The sequence below is a fragment of the Sabethes cyaneus genome, chromosome 1 (assembly GCF_943734655.1).
Source record: "Sabethes cyaneus chromosome 1, idSabCyanKW18_F2, whole genome shotgun sequence".
In the NCBI taxonomy this organism is placed as follows: Eukaryota; Metazoa; Arthropoda; class Insecta; order Diptera; family Culicidae; genus Sabethes; species Sabethes cyaneus.
The window spans coordinates 121,976,861-122,001,241 of record NC_071353.1 but is presented as its reverse complement, the minus strand read 5'-3'; the positions used below and the strand labels follow the sequence as shown (position 1 = coordinate 122,001,241).

The 24,381-nt window shown below is 42.5% G+C and overlaps 4 protein-coding genes across 5 annotated transcripts in view; 3 read left to right on the top strand and 1 right to left on the bottom strand.

Annotated features, from left to right (window-relative positions):
- The first annotated feature begins 3,060 nt into the window (after positions 1–3,060).
- LOC128733147 (ubiquitin carboxyl-terminal hydrolase 30 homolog) lies at positions 3,061–9,244 on the top strand. The gene is made up of 3 exons (XM_053826777.1): positions 3,061–3,233; positions 3,331–4,753; positions 4,816–9,244. The coding sequence occupies exons 1-3, from the start codon at positions 3,152–3,154 to the stop codon at positions 4,964–4,966; spliced, it is 1,656 nt and encodes a 551-aa protein (XP_053682752.1). The 5' UTR covers positions 3,061–3,151; the 3' UTR covers positions 4,967–9,244.
- Positions 9,245–9,333: 89 nt separating this feature from the next.
- LOC128740288 (rab GTPase-binding effector protein 1) lies at positions 9,334–12,289 on the bottom strand. 2 transcript variants are annotated; one of them, XM_053835828.1, is made up of 5 exons: positions 11,784–12,289; positions 11,446–11,723; positions 11,260–11,382; positions 10,591–11,130; positions 9,334–10,360 (listed from the first exon to the last, which is right to left on the bottom strand). In XM_053835828.1, exons 1-5 carry the CDS (start codon positions 11,995–11,997, stop codon positions 9,530–9,532), a joined length of 1,986 nt encoding a protein of 661 aa, XP_053691803.1. In that variant the 5' UTR covers positions 11,998–12,289; the 3' UTR covers positions 9,334–9,529. The 2 variants fall into 2 exon arrangements, with proteins under 2 accessions (XP_053691803.1, XP_053691811.1); XM_053835836.1 differs by having other exon boundaries at positions 11,272–11,382.
- Positions 12,290–19,913: 7,624 nt separating this feature from the next.
- On the top strand, positions 19,914–20,646 carry LOC128746184 (uncharacterized). The gene is made up of 2 exons (XM_053843227.1): positions 19,914–19,920; positions 19,979–20,646. The coding sequence occupies exons 1-2, from the start codon at positions 19,914–19,916 to the stop codon at positions 20,644–20,646; spliced, it is 675 nt and encodes a 224-aa protein (XP_053699202.1).
- A 279-nt stretch (positions 20,647–20,925) lies between these two features.
- The window catches only part of LOC128745368 (serine-rich adhesin for platelets), a 142,252-nt gene continuing 138,796 nt past the window's right edge, over positions 20,926–24,381 (top strand). The window contains exon 1 of the mRNA XM_053842427.1: positions 20,926–21,663. The gene's annotated coding sequence lies outside the window, so the exon portion shown is untranslated. The remainder of the gene's footprint in view (positions 21,664–24,381) is intronic.

The following is a 24,381-nucleotide window of genomic DNA, read 5'->3' as shown; positions in this document are numbered from 1 at the left end:
ATCCCTCTACCTTAGCGCAGCATGGAAAGTATAGATATTTCTTACTGGCCACTTGGTCTCCTAGACCTCCTTATGCGCTAAAAAATGAAAATGAAATCTTCTAAAAATCGCTTCTAAAAATCGCTAAAAAATGAAAATGAAATCTTCTAAAAATCGCACTTGAGTGATCGCAATTAGGAACTGATCGGAATTACCCGCGTTCACGGTACTGCAGGGGAGCATACAGTATGTACTGCGTTCCGTCTATCGTAGCCCTAAACAATTCGATTAACTCTAAGCGTAACCCGTTCTCGTCGATGTTTTTCCATAGCTCTTTAGCTGACATTTACAGTCTTGGAGTCATTGAGCAGATGGAGAGGACCCTGTAACGTATGCATTAAAAGATGAACTTTTTTTCGGATGATGATAAAAAAACTAAGACAGCTAATTTAATTTGATAAATTTACAATGGAAGGTAATTATATTAGCTTACTTGCAAAAAAATTCTACAGCTCTATCAATCGAACTCTAACCATGATGGCAAAAACAGTGAAACTACTTCGTTCAAAAGTGTGCGCGTTCAAAGAGCGGTACCCCGCCGCGTCGAAAACGGGCATCGTGCCGCACTTTGTGGACGCCGGATACGCCCGATCCAACATCTACAAAATCTTGGCCCTATTGGACAACAATCAGAGCATCGAAAGAAAGCTTGGTTCCGGACGGCCGACGAACCAGAGCAACAAGAAGCTCCAAAGCATGCTGAAGAGGAAGACCGAGGGAAAAGTGGCTATATCGCAGCGTGCGCTTGGCCGGAAGGTCGGTGCTACTGGCTAAACAGTGAAAACGTATCTAGCGAACATGAACATACATGTCAGGAAGCGGCAGTCTCGTCCACTGGTCTCGGAGCTGCAGGCAATGACGCAGCGGCAGCGGCCGTATAAGATGGTCAAGACGATTTTCCCGGCGAGTCGCGACTTAGCGGTGGTGATGGACGACGAGAACTTAGACACTCTGGATGGCAACGACTGGCAGGGCACTTCGTATTTTACTTTCCCCACAAAGGAAGTGAGCTCCTAGGTGAAGTTCAATTCACACACCAAGTTCTCCAATGAGGTGCTGCTGTGGCTGACAATCAGCGAGAAGGGGATGTCAATGCCGCTCTTTTTTCTGAATATCGAAGTCGGCGAACCCACTTAACGTACCCCAGCTGCGTCCCATCTGGGCAAACCTGTAGCGTAAGATCTACTCCAACAATTTTATCGCGAAAACTGAGGAGGAATTCATAAATAAAACGAAGAAAGAACTCAAAAACATGCCTAAACGCATGTCTTCGTCCACCATGGCGAATGTTTGGGTTAACCACAGAGAACAGACATCCATTCAAGAACAAATTTTTCGGGAATTATTGGATAAAATTTCAAATTAAAATCACCTAATATGCTAGCGACATCACCACTATAGTTTCCCAACTAAATGATTCTTTTGATTTGCACACTGACAACTTTTGGCTCCTCTGGCGCTAGTATATATGGACTATATGCTTTATGCTAGCGCCAGAAGCTAGCAGTTGTGAGTTTAGTGTAGAATTTTATGCGCCTTTAGCGACACCATCACTATAGTTTCCCAACTAATTTGATATAAGTTTTATCCAAGTGGGGACCTTTCGCTTGGATGTCTGTTCTCTGTGGGTTAACTGCCGGAAGGCCGCTCGCAAGGGCGTACATTTCTTTTTACATGTAAGCTAATGTAATTACCTTCAATGGGAAATTTATCAAACTTAATTAGCTGTCTTAGTTTTTTTTTAAACCATCTGAAAAAGGTTCATGTTTTTAGTGCAATCGTTATCCACGGCCTTTTTGGAGCATCTATTGCAGTGTAGAGATTTTGTCCGTCGTTGATGGTCCTTCTAATCTGGTGAAGTCCTGGTGTGCTTTTATAGGAGCCTGTGCTGATAGAAGACACTACGTGCGGCAATCTTCTTGGAGGTGTCGATAAGTCTTGCACCGCTGATATGCACCGAACCCTCCAATCACCCGTTTGTATTACACTTTCTGATTGACCTGACGCGTTGAAATCCGTGATGACGATCTTAATGTCATATTTTGGGTAGTGCTCGTTTTCATATTTCAAGTTAAGGTGAAATTAGTCGTCATTGATTCTGCAAATTTCAAAACCAGTATATATACCACCAGTATATATTCGTTGTGTTCAGATTGGCAAGAAGAATGCAGTGATTACATTTCTATAAACAGAACCCCACTTTCGAGCCCAAAAACTGCTTCCGAAATGGGGTTCTCCGACGAAAAGTTAATTACTGCTTGTTTCCCGTTAACTTCGCGTAGAATTGCTTTTTGTCATTAATTGGGGCTTGTTTTGCTAAGCGGGCGACCTGGCACGACGAATTTTACACCACACCACACTATTCGCCTCGTATAGAATAGTCTACATTGGAGCTTCCGAAGGGACAACTGTGCATGTTGATGATGCTTTTCAACTTTAACTCGGCAGAGCATTGCTGTTACTGTCTCGACCAAAGGTACGTCGCTGAGAACATCCCGTTCACCTCATTCATAGAAATTTTGTTCAGTCTGTGCCTTACTGTGCCGCTGAGGTGCTGATCGTGTGAAACCTGCCGAACTCGCCTGCGCCCAGCCAGACTGTTTTGACTGTTTAAATGTCAAAAAGGTGGGCCACAGTGTGCCATGAACTGTGAAATGAATGTACCGCAATTGTAATCAATGAGGTAAGCTGTTCCTTAAATTGTGCCTGCAACAATGTTCTAAGCCACTTACCCTTGGAACGCATTCATACCACCGGGGTACAGATCAAAAATGATCAAAAATATACGGTAGTGACTATTCGGCTTGCTATTCGGTAATGTCGCATTCCCCTATATTTTTACGTGGTTTTACCATATAGGTGGCGCTTTGATCATTAAGAATACAGTAACGGTATACGTCGTAATCTTCGATAACGGTGGTAACTGATGGTAACGACGCTAACGGCTGGATCTGCCAAATCGTAACAAGAGAAATCGTAAACAACAAAAATCATCTGTCGAAATTGCAGGATTAGCAACATTCGTGCTTTTTATTTTTCAAAATAGCAATCTAATTATTAACTAAGTTAAGTGTTTCCTGCGCGGAATGTTCTTAAAGTTTCTGTTGTAACAATGGAAGGTGATAAACTGCTAATGGCAGCGGGTGTAACCGCTGCTGTTGTCGTTGGTGCCTTTGTGTTTTGGGGCCCCTCTGGTAAGAAAAATCGATAATCAAGCTTATATTTGATAAGAGATGCCTCGGTAGAAAGTTTCCAATACTTTCGCTGTGTTAACACTTTCTTTCGCTTAAGGTTCGTCAAGATTGCGTCAGAGGCGAGGCCAGATTGCTGGGTTGCATAATTTTGGAAAGACCTGTTTCCTCAACACTTTGCTGCAAGCTTTAGCAGCATGTCCCCAATTTATAGCCTGGCTTCAGCTGCACAATACCAAAGATAAGAAAAGCCTAGTCAGCTCGCTGCAGAACGTGCTGGAGGTGGTAAACGGGACGCATCCTACCCTTCGTGGTGACCCGTACTCTCCGGGGGCGGTAATCAGGGCCCTTCACTCGTTGGGCTGGGTTATTCCGCCGGATGAGCACGATACCCACGAACTTCTTCATGTGCTGTTGAATTCCTTGGAGGAGGAGGTGACTAAGCCGAAGAAGATTGGATGCCTTTCGGACGCCCTTGGTGAGTTGGAACTACAATCAATTATGCCTCCAGCTCGGCCATCAAGCGCAATGCTTTCGGACTTTGCCAATGCTGAATACGATGAATCCACCAATTTAACGCGGTATACGCGTTCTGAGGCACATACTCCGGACTCTCCTCATTCAACCTGTACGGAAACTGAGGATTCCATGGCCGTACAGGATGGATCACTGATGGATTGCGCGGGTTCGCCACCATCGATTATTTCTACTTTTTCTGGACGTCCTAGTCGGCCGAAATCGATCCTAGCCACCGAGATGACTGGAAATGGTACGCTAAATAAAAGATCTTCAGGATCGTGCAGATCACTAGAACGATTGACACGGGGACCAGGGCGTGTCTCTGTTTGGGGTGACAGACAACAGATTCAAGTGCCCCACCCCTTTCGAGGAGGTCTCAGCAGCCAACTTTGTTGTTCCGGGTGTGGCTATAAGTCCGTTGTTCGATACGACAAATTTGATAGTATTACTCTGTCACTTCCGGAAATTAAAAATCCCGGAATTTCGATTGGTAATTTGCTGACGGAGTTTATACAGCCGGAAACATTAAATGGAGTCCAGTGCGAGTCGTGCAATGAAACTACTACGCACACAAAAACGCTCACTTTCAGTAAATTACCGTCGTGTCTGTGTGTTCACATTGCACGTACAACGTGGCTTCCGAGTGGACATGCCTACAAGCGGCAGGATTTCGTTCATTTTCCGGAGACCCTTTCTATGGCTCCGTACAGCTTCGTGCAGCCCAGTTTGAACAGCGCAATGAGCACTCCGTGGGGATCGACGATGTCTCTTTACTCCGCTAGCCTGGGGGCGGCTGCCTACGAGGCATCGGTGGTCGGTGGAGGAACCGAGCAGTCTACGCCGGTAGGTTCGGTAGGAAGTGCGTTCAACTTCGGATCGTACACATTCGGTGCAATGTTTCCGAAAAACCTGTACCGTTTGCTAGCGGTAATCGTGCATTCTGGGGAAGCCAACAGTGGACATTTCGTAACTTACAGGCGCGGTGCATTGCGAAACTCTCACAAGTGCGTTTTGGTGTGGTGTTTGATGGAGTGAGCAGTTTTGATGGATTTTTGATTTGTTTCAGGTGGTACTATACATCGGATACCGTTGTAAAAGAGGTTACTATTGAGGAAGTGCTAAGCAGTTCGGCTTACATGATATTTTACGATCGTGGACCGTCGTCCAAGTATAACCAGTCGGCCGGCGGAAGTGGACCACCCGGAAGCGGACAATGAAAAGCTTGCGCAATGACATCCAACCAAGAGCAATCGGCGATCATCAAAAGTCGGGCCAGTGGACTCGCGGGTTAAATTCTGTTTGGATTTGTAGTAAGTAGTGCTGTTGAAAATTGTTGACTTCTCGCCAATTAACCACCACCACTGAAGATCTATCTAGTCCTTAGATTTCGGAGCCGATTTCTGCGAATTACTGATATACCTACCGTTCTAGCAATAGGTCTAAATGAGTACTGATTTTCTTACTACTCAACTGTTTAACTGCAGCGTAAGGGAAGCGGAAGATATTTCAATTTGATATTGTTTATAATTTTTATTTAATTAGGATAATTATTCAATTATAAGACCGGTAAGTAATCTAGTGTTACTTCTACCTCGTAATTCTAATTTTTTAAAGACATGTAGCGAACTATTTTTCAACTGGCTACTGTTAAATTGCAGATTGTTTTAATTTATCATTTTGTTAACAAAAAACTACATAAATGCTTACTGTGAACATTGCAAAATTGGATAAACCGGAAAATTACGATATTCTCACAAATTATTTTTTATAAAATGGGTCACAGTTCCAGGATTTTATGAAATTTTGTACGGGAGCATAGCCAATGGACTTATAAATGAGAGTAGTCTTTAAAAAAAATTTCACATTTCCCAAAGTTTTCCAATTTGTTTGGTCATCTGGTCATTACTCAAAAAAATCATATATCAGGAACCAGAAAAAATCGTAATTTTCATAAACAAATTTTCTCGGCAATCAGAGAAAAATATATCAGCAAACAATTTTTTTTTCAAAATTTTCCACAGTGCAGTGGTGGAAAACTGCAAAGAATGTTTTTTTTCGCCGATCTTCGAAATTGCAACAGTAAAAATTTCACGATAGGTACTGTTTTTATTTGTTTTTCCGACCAAAAAACTAACGATTAACAATATTGTATAACATTTCGGCGAACGTCACGTCGCGGAAAACGTTCCAGCGTAAACAACTTTAATTACAATTTAAAGTCATAACATTCTGCCGCTCTCTTGAAAAACCAACGGTTGTACCGTAGACCGTACATGCCGTGATTTGTCAAGTAATAGAAATCCCTAACTTCACAGAGTTCTTAGTTGTATCTGTAGTCGAATATTGTTGAGCAATGCTGGGCATTGCTCTGTTCTGACTGTTCTAACATTGAATCCGACACCGGATTACTGTCCAAATTTATAAGTTGGCAACGACTTTCGTAGTAGCAGTGTAACCGACAACCCAGCCGCGGAAGAGGTTGGTTTCTACATTGAAGAGCAAAACGTACAAATTTCCGTTGATACAGCATCGATACGAAGCTTCTGGAGATGTGGATTCCAAATTTGAACGCACCAGTGAGCGGTATGAAGACCTAAGCCAATAGATGCCCAAGTAACAACGGTAGCTGAATTGCAAGAGCAATTGCTGTTTACAGGTTGGTTTAAGGCGATCCAAGTTGCATAAAGTAAGCAGTTGAATGGTGTTTGAACAAGTGATGTTTAAGCTACTTTGAGCTCTCTCCAAAAAGCTGATGAACAAGCTTGATAGAGAATTTTTCTGCTAATTAATCCGTTCCTAAACATCCACAGACATTAAACTGTTTTGGGGTTGCTTAGAGGTGTGAAAATGGCTTTACAAACTATTATCAAACATTTATTCGGCTCACAGCACATATACTGCCAGATCATAGAATTTCACAATTCCTACAAGTACCTACAAACGATAACAGCGAGCCGGCTCCCGATCTCGAAGAGATCCGGCGAGAAATCGTCAGCTGTAGAATAATAGAGCCGCCGGACAGGACCGGCTCCCGGCAGAGCTCCGCAAAAAATGGCCAAGTACCGCCAGCAACGGAACTTCATTGGATAATTTCTAGAATTTGGGAGGAGGAGAAACTACCGGAGGAGTGGATGGAAGGTGTAGTCTGTCCCATCTACAAAGAGGGCGACCGGCTAATTTGCTGTAATTAGCGCGGCATCACGTTGGTCAACGCCGCCTACAAGGTGCTCTCCCAGATTTTGTTGCGTCGTCTATAGCATATAGCTATAGCAAGAGAATTCGTAGGGCAATATCAGGCGGGCTTTATGGGGGCCTGTGCTACTACGGATCAAATTTTTACTTTGAGATAAATCCTCCAGAAAAGTCGAGAGTACAACATGTTCACGCATCATATTTTCGTGGATTTCATGGCAGCATACGATACGGTTGAACGAGAACAGCTATGGCAGGTAATGCACGAGTACGGGTCAAAGCTACTCGGGAGCGAGTGATGCGCTACGTGCGCGTTTAGGGGACGCTCTCGCGTTCTTTCGAATCGCGCGGAGGGTTGTGGCAAGGGGATGAACAGTCCTGTATGTTATTCAATATCGCTAATGAATGTGTGATCCGGTGAGCGGGCATCGAAACGAGAGGAACGATCTTCAGCAAGAGTAGGAAACTTCGCAGACGACCTCGACATCATTACTGGAAACCTTGCGACGGCGGAGGCAATCTACGTCAGACTAAAAACGGAGGCTAGGAGGATAGGGTTACAAATCAATGCGTCGAAAATCAAATATACGGTAGGAAGAGACTCCAGAGAAAGCAACGTTTGCCTCCCACGGATTGATGGTGATGAACTGGAAGTGGTTGATGAGTTCGTATATTTGGGATCTATGGTTACTACCGACAATAATACGAGTCCAACCAACGACGCGCGAAAGCGATCCAACGACGCATTCAAGTTGGAAATCGAGCCTCTGTTTTTCACCAGTTAATATTTCATCTGTACTTACAACAAACAGAAAAATAAATTCATAACTTTATATATCAAATAGTAGTGTGGAGGAGTAGTCAAAAGTTCAGTGCGACAACAGGAACAGTGAGTCAACGGGAATAGGTACGCCATAAAATATTCAAGATCCATAATCTTTTCATGGAGAGTGAAGTTTGTGAATCCCCATCAAATAATGTAGTTTGAGAAAAGTTTGTTGATTATTTTCCTCGGCTAAACATTCCGCAATTGGATAACCCGCAAGCTGCCGAGAGCAATGCCACGAGAGAGAATTTCACCAAGTATCGACGAGCGCGGAATTGGTTCACAACGAACTTAAGGTCGAGAAAGCGCTAGACAGAGGGCAGCAAAGCAAGGTTTTGGGCTTAAACGCCTTTCTTTATAGACAGACTTCGCAGCCGGCCGTTAGAGTGCAGGACAACTATAGGGCTAGTACAATGGTTCTACTGGCTTTATCAAGCAAACACCAGCTAGCCGAGATTCGAACGTACGACGAGCCCGATCTTGAAGGTATCGGGTAGCTGGAGATGAATGGAATTACCGGAAAGGACAGACTCCCGACAGAAGTCTTCCAGTATGATAAAGACACACTTGTAATGGGACTTCATTGGGTAATTTACAGCATTTGGCATCAGAAATTGAGGGACACAACGTACTTGAGTGTTATACCGCGAAACAGTCTACCGTATACAAATAGTGTACTGACTGCGCCAAATGGTTTTCCGCTCAATGGGATTTACCGCTGGACGATTTTCGCCGAAATGGCATACCGCCCACCGTGATATGTACTTCTGCGAAATGTTATACAATCGATTAACGACTGCACGGTCTTAGTGATTTCAATATTGACTAACGTTTTCTTAATGCAACAGTATAAAAAACTAACAGAAATATTGGAAACCTCGGTAGGTGTATTCAGGAAATCGATTACTAACGGTTGAAAGTTCTCAAACGAAATGCAAAATTAGCATCAACATTTTGGGATTTGAATTATCTTACATTTGCTACGAACATCTTACAATAATTACTTCTAAGAACTCGGATGGCAGTGCCATGTATGCAGCATACCACTAGGTTTAGAGTCACTTAACAGGAGGAACATGCTAGAAATCTGAGTGGGAAAAGGATGTTAACAATGTTGCTTAGTTTGTGTTAATCCTTGATGATAGTTTAAACTCACACGCCCTGGCTGTGGAAAATTGTTTTCATCTTTCCTAGAGGTTGTTTCACTGATTGAAACCACCCCCAAAGAGGAAGCAAAACCGATCGATAATTATAATTGCACTCGCTTAATATCATTCATATACGATGCTATCTATTGCATTTACCTATGTATTATATTATATACTATAAGAGTAGCGCAAAAACTTATTGTTGTTTAACGCGATTATCGAGAGCGTATATCTGGCGTTTGGGCAAAATCAAAATGCATGTGGTAGTTTTAAGAAGTCCGGCGAAAACACGAAAAACTATGCTTGAATGTCTCATAAATAAATGTTATTAATCAACACGAACACGAATTCAAAGTTACGATGACTGTGCCATGCAAAAATAAAACTTTTAGGTTTCTATTTTCATGATTTTATTACGACCAAGTGAAGGAAAATTTACACTAAAACTTTAATTTAAAGAATAAAACATATTACGCAACGATATCATCACTTCTAGCACTTTGGATTCTAAACGGTTATCTGCTGTCGAGTGTTGGAAATTGCTACTACCCCCGGGTCACAGCTCTGAACAATGTTCCATAGCGTAACAAACGATAAGCATTCAATGCAGCGGATTAGGGCGATTGCGGCGGTTCTCTGCTGAAATACGGTGCCGTATCCTGTACGAGCAGCGTATGGCACACATCGCAAACCCGCGCCGGTCGCCGACTGGGACCGCTGGGAACCGTCTTAGCCAGGCACGGCTGACAGTAGATGGTTCCGCAGTGACGACAGTGCTGCTTTCGTCTCGTCACCGTAAATTCCTTCCGACAGTTGGGACACTGGTCCACATCTTCCTCGTCCTGCCAGCGTACCTGCGTATCGGCCGAGCGGATTTTCTCCAGCTGCATCTGCAGTGATTGAGATAGTTTAACGAAATCCTTCTGCACCGCCTCGTTGTTGGCGAGATCCTCCTGCAGTACGCTCATCTTGGTTCGCAAATCAACGTTTTGCTTGTCCAGTTTCTCGTTGGTGGCCTGTAATTCGATTGTTTGCATCCGCAATTCCGAAATTTGACGTTTACTTTCGCCCTCTGCACGTTCTAAATCTTCCTTGTGGGCAGCCAACCGTTGATAGTGCTGATACTGCTGTCGCAGCTGCTCTTCAAGCTGTGTAAGCTTATTTGAATAGTCCCGCTCGACCCGACGTAGATCGCGTTCGCGAGAGTGCTGCTGGTCTCGAAGTAACGCTACTTCGTCCTGCATGCTAAGCGTTTTGCGTTCCGCAAATTCACATCCCGCCTTAGTAACGATCAGATTCTCGTGTAGTGTTAGCACCAGCTCGTGCAGCTCATCGATACTTTGTGGAAGATTAATCTCCTGATCCTTGAGCATTTCCGAGTTTTCGAGATATTTGCCTGAGAGAAAATCATTATCCTTCTGGAGCATGTCCAGGTGTCGATAGACCTGAAAAAAGCGGCTTGCTTTAGAAATGGCTGACGTTGAATTGCTTTATATTTTAACAAATTTTTGATGTGTTATATTTAACCAATTCTTGAAATAACAAAATCAAACTTTATGTACCAAAACACTTCAATAAACAAAAAGAAAAAATAATTCTACGTCCAGACTCAACCTAAAACCTTCCGACACTTGAGAAGGAAACTGTTCTTCGCGCTAGTTTTACCAACAATCACCTGTTCTCGTTCGTCCGTCAGCTTCTGCAGTTCATCGTTGACGCTCTGCTTCAGTTGACCGTAGCCTTTCCTCAGCTTGGTCAGTTCCTGTTCGGCTCGGCCGGTCAGCTCGTTCAGCCGGAGCACTTCCGCTTTATGCTCCTCACGTTTCTGTTGCCACTGAGCTTCCAAATCACCGCGCATAGCACCCTCTTTGGCCAATTCCTCCTTCATCCGTTCGACACTCTTCTCCAATTGCTGCACTTTCTGCTTTTCACCATTTATCTGCTCTTGACATTGAACCAATTTCATCTCGTAGTTGGAGCACATCTCGCACGTCGCAGCCGGTGAGGGTGCCGTTTCTCTCGTTGCTTCGGAATCGGTTTCACCCCTAGCTTCTTTCAACATTCCAACCAACGCAGACTCCGGCTGATTGACTATATCCTTTCCTCGCTGGGACTCCATCTCTTCGTAGGCACGACGTAGTTTTTCCTTTAATGTTTTGATTTCCTCTTCCAACGGAACTACCAAAGACCGTAAAACTTCGGCATCTTCTTGAGCCTGTAAATAAGCAAATATCTTGAAATTCACTGACACCCCAAAACTTCACATCTCATTTTTAAGACAAGCCCAAATTACAATGACAAACGAAACACAATAGAAAAAGCAAACTTTTCGGCTGGTACGTACATATTTGTTTACCTTCCGCATCGAGTCCTCCAGGTTGTCGTGACTACCGGTATCGGCAGCCCCTAGTTTACGAATTATCTTCTTTGCCTGATTCAAAACTGGTGCCAGTCCCGGTGGTGTATCCTGTAACAAACAAAACCCCACTTTAGCACTTTCCGTTGCCGTGCTCAACTGACTAATGTAAACCTGTTGAGCGGCAGCCAGTGACTCTTTTAGTTCCTGTTGTTCTATTCGCAATCGCTCGTTCTCATCCGCTAGGCGGCGAATTTCTGCGTGGCTGTAGGTTGACTCGTCGACTGTATCCTGCACCAACTGTTGCAGGGTCTGAATCTCCTCCTGTGCCCGCCGGTTCTGGTCCTCCAGATCTTTCTCTCGGCTGTACTCCATTACCATCATTTGCGATTTGGCTTCCTCCAGTTCTTTCCGGGATATAGCAGCTTCCTTTATAAATCGTTTGCATTCCGCTGCAGAGAAGTAAAAAATCAATTATCACAAAGGTACCAATATGTTGTAACTTTTCCTACCTTCTTTTGCAAGAAATAAGTCCTTCATTTTTGCTCGCTGTTGATTGAACTCTTCGCGCACTCTTTTCAGCTCTTGTTGTAAATCCTTCAACTTATTAGCATCTTCGGTTGAAGCTTCTGTGCTTGTAATTGATTTAACCGGAAACTCATTACCCGTATTTTTATCAGCTTCCTGCTGCTGCTTCGCTTGGCAATCATCTTCTGAATCCAACATTCTTGCAACAGTTACTGGCTGAGTGGTGTCGATAACCGAACCTCGCAATTTTTTTGCTCTGATTACGTTCGATGGGATACCGTAAAAAGTAGGCAGGGCAGATGTTACGGGTATTTTCAGCGCACAGAAAAGGGACTAGTCATTGCAATTCGGCTTGGACTTCTTACTATTAGGTTGGTTACAAGAAACAAATAATAGTCGTAACAAAATATTCTAAGCCAAATTTATAATTAACGCGACAAACGGCACAACACAAAAAATGTGGTGAAAATTTTGCGAATGAAATTTTCACGAGCTCTCAGCGCAACAATGTTTTGGTTTTCTCTTTTTGACAGCTCTTGTAATCAGAGCAGAGCCGCCAGTTGCCTGGTTTTATCTGTTTTATTCGAGGAATGTTTCAGGAATATTCGTTATGATTTTATGGATTTTATAGGTAGCAAACCTGCGTACAAAACAATTAAATATGATTAAATATATTTAAACTTCTAATTAGAAATTATGTATTACTAAGACGAAATTATATAATAATTAGGCTTACAGGTTACATACTATATTGGAATTTAGGAGACGAGTCAACGTGTGTGCTAAGTTTCACATTTATTGCACTTAAACAAGGAATCTCTTTGATGTTTTTTAAAAGCCTGAACATTTGTAAAGGATTTTCTGTAATGGCAACTCTGCTTGTAACGCCATGTTGATGGTAGCGCCGCGCTAGTGCGTTACCATGGCTCCAATGAAAAACATAAAGGTGTGGAAGAAAACATTTGACTAACGAATTTTGTCTGTTAATGACCAATTTTGAGTTCCGGTCAAGGTTCCGGTAGAACCGATCAAGGTGAGTTAAAATAGGTGATCTAGTTTTCACACTTTGTAGAACAAAAGTGTGCGGAACGATTGGTAAGCAACCATTGACGTTGTTGAAAAAGAGTTACCTTTATTTGTGATGGTACTCTCCGTATTGATTCAAAATTTAGCGAGTTTGAGCGCCTTATCGACTCTGTAATCTATAGTTTCTGTAGAGCAGCGTTTCCCAAATGGGGGTTTGCGAACCCCCGGGGTTCGCCAAAAATTTAATTCGCTGCAGAATAGTATAGGGAATTTCGCCAAGGGGTTTGCGAACCAAAAAAAGGTTGGGAACCCCTGCTGTAGAGGATATAGGTGCTATCGATCCGGCCATGTTGGGATTCAGTACCGTTTCACCATAAATTCAAAATGGCCAGTTTTGAGTTTCGTAAAATCGATATCAGATATTCCGGAATATCCAGATCGGCCTAAAATACATCGAAATGTCTACCCAAGAAATCGTGTCGAAAAATCTAGTCATATACCTCATTTACCATATTAGCCCCTATCTTGGCCCGTGGGAATAAAACATTACGGATATTACGGAACGTCCAGATGAGCTCAAAATACATCCAAATGCCCACCTAAGATGTCTCATTGAGAAATCCTGTGAAAACGGAGTCTAGGAGGGTTGGGCTAAAATTTAATGCGTCGAAGACCAAAGCATGAAAGAAAGAGACAGACGGTAACCATCAACGGTGATGAACAAGAACTGGTAAAGGTGTTCTTGTATTTGGGATCGCTGGTGATCGCGAACAACAACACTATAGTAAGGAGTTCCATCGAAGCAGTCAAGCGGGAAATCGGGCCTGCATTGTTCTTCACAAAACACTACGAAGCTGACTATGTATAGAACCCTTATTAGACCTGTAGTTCTTTATGGACTTGAAGCTGTGACGCTGCTCACGGAGGATATCCGTGTTAGAACGAAAGGTGCTAAGGACGATATTTGGTGGAGTAGGTACAAACTGAAAGCGGAGACTGACAAATGTATATGAATCACGACTACAGGCAATGTTTGGTTCTACATCAACAACAATCATCCAGCACCATGAACAGAGGGATTCAACGTGCAAAGATAGCTCTACCAGGTCGAAAGTGATTTGCGACTTTTTAGACGTCTTTGAAATTGAAGACGAGTCACCCAAGCTCGATTTGAATGGAGACGACTACTTGAAAGAGCTCGAACCACCCTGGGTCAAAATTCTAAATAAAAATTAAAAAAAAAGTAAATAAATAAAAAACAAAAACCTTACTTGTGGAAGATTTTTAATATTATTCTGCAGAACGTATTCAATGTTTAATGGGGGCTCTGTAGCCGCAAGGTTACAAGCGAATGGTTGTGCGTTCGAATCTTACTAGAATCAGGCCATTCGATGTCAAAGTGACTTTAGCATGGGCTTATTTTCAGAACCCTCATCACCCTTCCTTCATGCAGAATTCTATATTATTCCGATAAGGCCTACTGACAGTGCAAAAATAACTCTTACATTTAATTGCACTGGTTAACTGGGCCAGCCCAGTAAACCATTTGGTTTGTTTATCTCGTTTGCAACAGAGATATACTGAACGTATATTTCACACCGTATAAGAACATATGTCGACCAACATTTGAAAGGGGCGGATAAGCCAACTGTCAAACAGAACAAGTGAGAGTTATTTTTTGCTGGAGCAGCATAGGAAAATAAACTCTCATTCGTTCTGTTTGACAGTTGGCTTATCCGCCCTTTTCAAATGTTAGTCGACATACATGTACCAAAGTGGAGGCAATATACGTGCGAAAATTTTTACTTACTTAGGTGGCTTGCCGTCCTAAGACAAAGCTTGGTGAACAAAGTTTCTGCATGTAACTCGGTTGAGGGCTACCGCTTTCCAATTCCTCGGACACCGAGTACTCTTCGCCAGATCTCGCTCCACCTGGTCTAGCCATCTTGCTCGCTGCGCTCCTGGTCGTCTTCCTACCGGATTTGAGGCGAACACCATCTTTGCAGAGTAGTTGTCCAGCATTCTTGCAACATGCCCTGCCCATCGTATCCGTCCAGCTTTAGCCACCTTCTGGATACTGGGCTCACCATAGAGCTGTGTGAGTTCATAGTTCATCCTCCGCCTCCATACGCCGTCGAAGATCGGTCTTAGCACTCGTCGTTCGAAAACTCCGAGCATTCGCAGGTCCTCCTCGAGCATTGTCCATGTTTCATGCCCGTAGAGAACAACCGGGTGCACTTTGTACGGGGACTTAAGGCTCAGACACAATGCGTACGGATTTTACTACGTTGCGGCAATTTAACAGTTTTTCCATGGGGTTTCTGTCAAATTTCCGCAACATAGTAAAATCCGTATGCATTGTGTCTGGGCCTTTAGTCTGCTCGACCGCAATTGCTTGTGGAGCCCGTAGTAAGCACGACTTCCGCTGATAATGCGCCTCAGAATCTCACGGGTGGTATCATTGACCGCCGTTACCAGTGAGCCAAGGTAGACAAATTCATCGACTACCTCAAACTCATCGCCGTCGGTCAATATACTACTGACTGAAGTTTTTGGAGTGTCTTAGTAGAATACGAAACCTAAAATTAAAAAAGAAGAAAACTTATCCAATTTAATTCTACTATGTATATTTTATTCACGACAGATACGTATTTCGTCTACGACTTGCAGGCTTCCTCAGTGTCGGTTTTCGAACTACAGTGTTCGAAAACAGACATTGAGGAAGCCTGCAAGTCGTAGGCGAAATACGTATCTGTCGTGAATAAAATATACATAGTAGAATTAAATTGGATAAGTTTTCTTCTTTTTTAATTTTAGGTAAATATACTACTGCTCAAATGGTGTCGTTCGGCCTCGGCTCGGCTGGCCAGTATGTACTTTAAAAATATTTCATAATTTTTACAATTAATTATAATTCTATCTTGCATTTTAATATACAGCGGTTTTTATAACACGCAACTTAATACTCCTGAATATATGATTAAGTAAAAAGCAAAGCCCAGGTGCTACATTCCGTTATCGAAACTTGACCTTCTGTGTTTATACGACAGACTTCGCAGCCAGCTGTTAGAGTGCAGGACAATTGCAGGGCCAGTTGCTACGATCCTATTGACTCTAACAGCCTCTCCCAGTCGAGATTCGAACATACGACGACTGGCTTATTAGGCCAGCGTCATACCTCGAAGCCAACTGGGAGGCGTTATGATTAAGTAATAACTTAATATTGCAATCATCTGTACTGCTTTATAATTTACAGTCATGCGTTGTATATGAGGACACGCACGGCTGCAAAGCAATTTATTGTTCACTTTGTTTTGACCGTTTTGAAATACTCTAATCATTATGCAATTCCAATGTAAACTTGACGTGCATACAATTTAATGTGAAATTTCTATTACGATCTAGTGTTGGGTATGAAATGGGGAAGGCAAACGAGAAAGCGACCAACATAGCTTTTGCCAGCCCAAGCTCCTACCTAGCGCCTCCACGTAGCCATACCCGGTAATAATCGATTGAGTAGCTAAGCTAGGAGGTGCGATGCCGCGTGGTTCCCTGATGCAGACGGCTGAGCCACACGGTCTTGGTAGCAGGTAAGTATAATATGTTATTTTAATTATTTGTTTCGTTTTAGCTCATCAAGCACCTCCTATTGTACAATTAAGACTCTAACCATAACTAGCTTAAATAATGCACATGGATATCGTAAGGAAACTGACGCAATTATTTTTCATTCGAAGGATTGATGGTGAGATTGTTCTATTTTTCCCATATATGCTCCATTTCATTTTATTTTTAATATTTGATTCATATCGCATATTACTGGGTACAAGAACACCTACCTTCAAACACCCGGGCGATATCATAATAGATCAACGATACTGGTCGCAGTGATAAGTCCATACAGGAAAAAAAACTAATGTTCTATTGTGTTTGTTTTGCTTTTTCTTTGAACATTATTAAACTTTCATAGGTGAGATGTCAGCTGATAAACGGTTCGACAATGCGTATCGTTAATCGGTGCCTTGTGCCGTCACACGAGTAAATTTAGTGGCAATCGGATGACTAATTTTGATGGAGAGCAAGATCATATACGCTAACAGGAAACGAGGGCTCATTTGACCTTTGTTGGTCCTCAAGTGAGACAGGGGGTTGATGTCGCAGGTCCTGCAAGCCTCTGCTATGAAAACAGACTGGATTGGAAACTCAGGACGAGGAACTACCGATCTCTCGACTTCTAAGAGGGCACTCGAGCGCTCTCCGAAGTGTTGAAGATTTGCAGGTTCGATGTCCTGGCGCTGCGGAAGTATGCTGAAAGTGCTGACGGTACACATGTTTGGGTGCTGGGTATAATATCTACCAGAGCTGCGGCAATATAAAAGTTGGGTACAGTTTTCATAGTAATGGGTGATATGGTGGTGACCAATTGGTCACTATACAGATTAAGAATTAATGGCAGATTTTTTAATATTAGCCTAATTAACGTGCACAGCCTTCAGCTTGGAAGTAACAATGATGACAAAGACGAATTTTATGCGCAACTGAACCGCGAATACTACCGCTCCTCAAGACATGATGTTAAAATCATCAAAATAAAGTCTTTGGTCTGTCAGGAGGAGGAATTCTATACGGTGATTGGACGCGGTTCAGCGCATTCCAGCAAACAACAAAAAACGGCCCCGCCTCCATAAACATGACTTTACGTAATAGCATAACCTCCACCTTACCTGGAGATCACCCCACCGGACGGAATCACAAGAGGATCACGTTTTGATAGATAGGCGCAACTTTTCAGACATAATCGACGTTAGAACCTATCGGGGCGCTAGCATTAATTTGGACCACTACCACTAGTGATGATCCAGATACGCCAAAAAATATCTGTTGTGAACAACATATGATACCGCCGCCCACCACGGTATGATCTAACGCAACTGAAATAACCACTTGTCGTCAAAAGCTACGACCCAGCCAGCACCAACTCGTATATCAATGTACGAAAACTATCGTAAATATCTTTTAACAAATTCTGATTCGTAAATAAAGCCTAATTAAGAGCGCACAAGTTGATATTCTATCGTTTATAATACTAGTAACTGACAAACATTCGATTTCAGCACAAAGTCGTATAGCTGCATGCAACTGGTCGCGCTTAATTGGATCTTATCGTATTGAAAAACCTATATAAGTGTATTGCTTAACATTATTCCTCAGTGTGTATATCGCCTCCAAAATGGTATGGTTAAGCGGCTTTTGCGCGTCGAATACGATTTTGTTGAATACATATCAGTACGTAACTCTTATTTGCAGTCTCATTATACATATGAAAATGCTTACTGGGGAGTTATCGCTCGAAGCCGCGCTGCCGGTGACCTGGATGAAGCCTCTTGAGGACTGTTGAAGTACCGTTGAAACAGCTATTAACAGCGGTAGCGAAGAACGTGTTAGTCCATGTGGTACCGAATCGACATAAGGAATGGTTTGATGAGAAGTGTTATCAAATATTGGACAAGTAGAACGGAGCGTAGAGCCACTCGTCAGCTTAATGTTCCAACGAATCTTATAGATGAATCCGAGGTACTATGATGCATTGGAAATAATTGATTCACGATGTACATTGAACGTCATTTTTGTGTCCAGCAAGATCGTTTGTTTCGTTTGCACCAATTCGCAAACACATCAAGCAAACTCTGCAGGCGATGGCAGTCATCTATGTTTCGAGTCTATATCCAGGCAAACAGTTTTAGGTTATTGGTATACACTAGCTTACAGCCAATACCCAATGTTTAGACCAAGGTTCGGATTGAATTGGTCAGTTTCTGGTTTGCGAAATTTGCATTCAGTTAATTTTCTTATAATTTATATAACACCCCTCTCCGAATAATACAAAAAATATGAAGTAGGTATTGTTTGCTAAATGTAACATAATAATCTTTTACGGACAGGCTTAAAAACTCTTTTGAGGTCAAGTGTACCATTTTTGTGTCAACATTAATTATAGCAGTGTTGAATAAATATTCTGAATTCATTATTGTACCTTGCAGCAATTTTACGAGTCCTACGCAAATTAGTTTTTTAATAATTACTATCCTGTACTTACTAAATATACCGAAACTATGCTTGTCAAGCAAGGAGGGGGGCAGTGGGGAGGCAATGACGAAAAACTGATGGTTCAAATTGCTAAATTACAAACATGTGTGGTAAACGCAGAAAATAACCACGCTAATAATTTTCGCGTGGGACTCTAAATAGGTGGAAACACCGCAATACTGTTGCACAAACTAGCTCAAATTAGACATCTGTGTGTGGTCTCCTCCAACACGTGTTAAGATTATTTATGAATGTACATTCCAAAAATTCTGTTAAACAGCAGAACACCGCTCGAAGCTGCAGAAGGCAATCGGTTACGATCGCTGTACTCGCTTCATCAAATTGATTAATGTTCGCAACGACGACTGATTATTATGGTCATCGTGGTTTCCAATCGTTTTGCTATGCTGGCTGGGTAAGTTGACAGAGAAAGAAAAAGCGATGCAACCTAGCGCTAGCAGCGGCGATACATATCGCGCACAAACACATTGGTCATTGGTATTCGACGTAGTACAGCGCATCCAAATTTGTACGGCAGAAGGTTGTCCGCTTAATGAAAATGTTCAGCATAATTGTTAAATCGCTTAATTTCACACAGTGTTTATGGCACAGAAAGGAGCGGAATTATTCCAAGCAAAATTATAAACATTCTAAAAGGCAATCGCGGGCTTGAGACAGAGGTTGTAGCAGATGGAAGCACTCATTATTACTCGAGTATTTCCTTTTGTGTTATTTATACAAATTTTATAAGGAAAATAGCTATTGATTCCCATTCGGAATGGCCCGTCAAGTAAGGTCAACCAATTTAGTAAACATCCGATGGAAAATTATCTAAACCATCTCAATTGCAGTACAATAGGCTAGCGGTCAGAATGACACGTAACTTCATTGACAGATGAGTTCCTGTTTTGAGTTTGACAGTTCATAACACGTGCGTCGAAAGTTGAACGCGTGTTTGTTACTCTTATTTTCAGTTTGGAAATGCGAACAACCTTTTTAGTATGGAAGGTAAAATAAGTGAAAACCTATTTTATAGTAATATTTTTATATTCTAAACTCCTATCAGTGAATAAGGAAGTTTTGTCATTACGTAACAGTTTGGAAGAAACCGGCGAGCTTGTGCAGAAGATGCAGGACGAATACGAGCAAAATCTTCGTCAGTTCTACTCACTTAAATCACAGGAATGGATCCTCGAACACCACTTAGAGAGTTGGAAGCTACTTTTCCGGGAATTAGAGACGAATTTGGCGACCAAGCAGGAGGATGCACACAACGGTCGGGTGCAAATTTGGAAGGACCGTGAAGATTATTGTGCGTGTTCGACGCGGTTCGTGAAAGAATTTTCAATAGAGACTACATTAGTCGCACTTAAACGTGCTAATCAGCCGCGTGACGACAATGTTGGTCAGGTAAATTCCCACCATTCTCGTGCTGTGACTCAAACTTGTAACCACATGCCGAGAATAGCTAAGATTGATAAGGAAATAGGAAAGCTACGGCACAAAGAAGCGGAACTAAATCGAATGGAGCAGGATCTGGCGCCAGACGAGGAAACGATACAGTTGCTGCAAGAAGCAGTCGGAAATTCCGCTAGGAATCTAGAGGAATTAGAAGCGGAAATTAAAGCTCTCGAAGGGGCAGGTCAAAACGACGACATAAAGGTTAGGTCCATTTTGAAACGACCATGTTTCGTACAGCCAGATACTGAACGTAAGCAGGTGCGATTTGAATGAATCAAATCTAATGTTGGAGTTCACGGTTTGACATACACAGAACCGTAAAAGTCCGTTTTGTTTTGCCAGTCTGAATCTAAACAAAGCATATAAAAAAGTAAACACGTTCCACTACAAAAATTTCATTGCCATCATTTTATTACATTTCTGATGCACTTCTGTCTCATTACTTTGACTAAGACTTCGTGCGGTGAGAGTACTATTGGCCTCTATTAATCAACTCGGCTGGTTGCCTCAAGCACGCGCTACCGACAGCCGCATCCCTTGCGAGCGACAGTCGCATGTCGTCTGTCATCGGTTGTAAACGCAAAATATACGTTAGAAGCTTTCTCGTGGCTTGGTTCATCAGTGGGATGGTTTCAGTGAAGTTCTATTGTTTACATAACCTAACCTAGATAATGGTTATTGCAATTTCTGCTATCTGCAAGTTCAATCGTGGATTTCCTAATATTTTGATTTGAGATAAATGAAAGTGATGAATTTTGATCTGGATGATATATTCAAAAGTGAACAAACTGGGTCTCCGAGTAGTGTTCGAGTTAAATGTGATACATGCCGCATTAGGTAAAATAATACCTGTCGGGTGTCGCACAACCCGCAGCGAATGCAGCAGCTATCGAAAGAGCACCTTTTGTGGTTTCCGTTGACTCTGTGTGATGGTGATTCGGAGGTTGCATTTTTGCCGATGCGTGTACGTGTACTGGGAGCAACCGTGTGCTGTTGTGTAGAGGATCTCGAGGGCTGCGCGGATTGAATACCGCCAAGCCTGGTTGCTGCTTCGTATGGGTCGTTTACAGCTTATACTTGCCAGTATGTCTATTTTGTTAGTTCAACTGAATAATTGTTGCTGATTATCCAGGTGTTTCTAACGCGGGATGAATGTTATGTAAGCGTCAAGTACGATTTGATGCTTTCTGTTACACGTTTGTTGTGTCTGTGGTTTTCGTAGAATAAAAAGTATAGTAGTGACAAGATTGGTTGTGTTGTACTTCGCTTAGCGTAAACTGCAGAATTCAGGTATGTTTTCTTTTATTTGCTTTTTTTGTGCATCACAAACATTTCTTCCAGCGCTTTTGCATAATCTAAAGTGTCGTAAATTATGTAATTTGTCATTTCATTTTACTTTTTGATTTTTTTTAGTCAGCTTTATAATTAAAAATGTTAATGATAAGTGATTAGTGTTATATTATACACTAGAAGCTCTTTTACGTCCATTCATTTTACGTGATTTCGTTTTACGTCACCTTTTCTACGCTCGAAATTATAACGTCCTCTCGTTTTACGTCCAAAATTTCTATTAACGTCCTCTTTTCTACGTTCCCCCAATAGTGGACATGAAACGAGATTTGAGTGTATACATATATTTATCTTCCATTTCCAAAAGTTATGCGGTATATAAGAATTTCACTTGTGGGAGAATAGAAATTATAAATGCTGCTTTTTTTGCAAAATATAATTTACTACGTATCAAATAAACTTGAAGGGCCATGTTGTCGTTTAATTTTAGAGTCAGTAGGACCACTGCAAGCCCCGTCATTGTCCTGTACTCTAACAGCCGGTGGCGAAGTCTGTCGATAAAGAAGAATTAGTTCGGATTGTGTTCAGAGAATTTGATGAGTGCCGGGCGAATTCAGCGGTATGGTTGTCTCTTACTGACTGGTAATACTCCATCGGTTGGACCTCGCGCTAACTCTGGCTCCGACTCATCGGTCACTCCAATGGTGCTTACTTCTCCAATCCCTTTGGGACACCCATCGACTTCGGATCTAGCGCAGACCCCTGTAGTTCAATGATCCTGCCTGCCGACTCCTGCTACCTCAACGCTACCGCCATCTTCAGACGACGGCTTATCTTATCAGAGGGGGTGACACTGGGACGCACCGTTGTTGATATCATGGACGCCCCCGACTCCCCACCGTAGCCGTGCCACCGCTGCCGGTGTTCCTCAGTCGTCCCGGTCCTACATGTGGTAGCGGGGAACGGGGCGTCCAAAACACTTTTCACGGCAAGTACATATCTGCTAACTCTCATTCACCCGCTGACCTGTACCGTGCTTTTAGTACCACGCAACTTGCTGCTTGCTGCGCCACCTCCCGCCTCATCGCACCTACTCCCTTATCTCGACTAGCGACACGGCAATCGCCTCATGATTTGTCAACATCTGTGTGATCGCACCGTTGACTGTTTATTACCAGAACGCAGGTGAGATGCGTCTAAAAACAAATGTCTTTTTCTTAACGACTGCTTCTTGCGATTATGACGTTACCGAAACGTGGCTTCAGAGTGATGTGAAAAATGTTGAACGGTCATCCAACTACGACATCTTCGGTTGCGACCGAAGCTGCACCACACCACAGCCATTTACAAAGAGGAGGAAAAACGCACATCGTTGTAAAGAAAACTATCTCAATTCCAGTTGTGTGCAACAAATCGTGAGTAAAGCAGCCCCCAACGTTTCAGTGTTAGTAGTCGGTAATTATAATCTACCTCGCTTGACATGGTCTTACGATCTCGATGTGGATTCTTATCTAGCGATAAATGCCTCCTCTTCTGAACACGAGCTTGTTTTCACCGAATATATGATCGCTAGTGGATTGCAGCAAATATGCAATGTATGTAACACGAACGGTAGGATTCTGGATTTGGTTTTTGTAGGTAGCAACAGAGAAGTCCCTTAACCCTCTAACCGTCACTATAAACCGTTCGTTTTTCACTCTACTGTACAATGTGCATCGCAGAATCTACACATCTGCGGTTAGAGATCTTGACTTCAATCGCTACAATTATGAAGCCATTATCGCTGAACTAAGCTAATTGGATTGGGAGAAACTTTTTTACGGTGTAGTTAACATTTTCTATGAAGCGGTATTTAGAATGGTGAGCAGTCACACGCCTTTTCGTAGGACCTGCAGTCAACGCTCGCACAATCATCCGTGTGTAAACCCAAAAGGATAGATGTGATATCGGACTACGTCCTTGAAAACGAAACGAACGATTCTATGATACGAATTCAACTGTCTGTTTAATTAGCTCTCTTTACCTTTTATAATCGTTTGAATGGAAACAACTGGTATAAAAATCATTAAGGTAGTTTAACAAATTATAATCAAAATCAATTAGGCGTTACAACGGACACCACAGTATTATATCCCGTCCCGGCGATAATCAGTCATCGCCAGAATCACCTAAATAATCTTCCTCATCATCACTAGTCTCTACAGATGTACTAACTGCCCAGGGTTTCATCCTCTCCGCCGCGAATATTGTCGACGTTCGTTTTTGAGTAAAACGAACTCCAGGAACGTCGGTAATCAGGTAACGATCGTTTCCAACTGCCTTTTGAATGATGAACGGTCCCTTGTAGCGCGGCTCCAACTTTTTGCTTTGACCAGTGGAATGCACGTCATTTTCCACCAGCACTAAATCACCTTCACGATATTGCTGCGCCGGCTGCCGTCGTTTATCGAATTGCATCTTCTGCTTTTGTTGTTCACGCTCGATCCTGGTTTGTACAGTTTTGCGCAGTTCTTCAGATCGACCTACAGGAGTTTCCACTGAGAACATCATCAACAACTGGTTCTGCATTATGTCACGCGGATTGTAGCTAAACAATAACGAATGGGGCGACGTCTTTGTTGAATCGTTTACCAACGTGTTCAATCCCCACTGTATCAACCGGAGTTGCTTATCCCAACATTTGTCGTTGTCTTTCACCATACATCTCACTGAATGCAA

Coding starts and splice junctions, on each gene's coding strand:
- LOC128733147 (XM_053826777.1), top strand. CDS start 3,152: ATGGAAGGTGATAAACTGCTAATGGCAGCGGGTGTAACCGCTGCTGTT. Junction 3,234..3,330: donor TGTGTTTTGGGGCCCCTCTG/GTAAGAAAAATC, acceptor CTTTCGCTTAAG/GTTCGTCAAGATTGCGTCAG. Junction 4,754..4,815: donor GCATTGCGAAACTCTCACAA/GTGCGTTTTGGT, acceptor GATTTGTTTCAG/GTGGTACTATACATCGGATA.
- LOC128740288 (XM_053835828.1), bottom strand. CDS start 11,997: ATGTTGGATTCAGAAGATGATTGCCAAGCGAAGCAGCAGCAGGAAGCT. Junction 11,724..11,783: donor CTTATTTCTTGCAAAAGAAG/GTAGGAAAAGTT, acceptor ACTTCTCTGCAG/CGGAATGCAAACGATTTATA. Junction 11,383..11,445: donor CACTGGCTGCCGCTCAACAG/GTTTACATTAGT, acceptor TGTTTGTTACAG/GATACACCACCGGGACTGGC.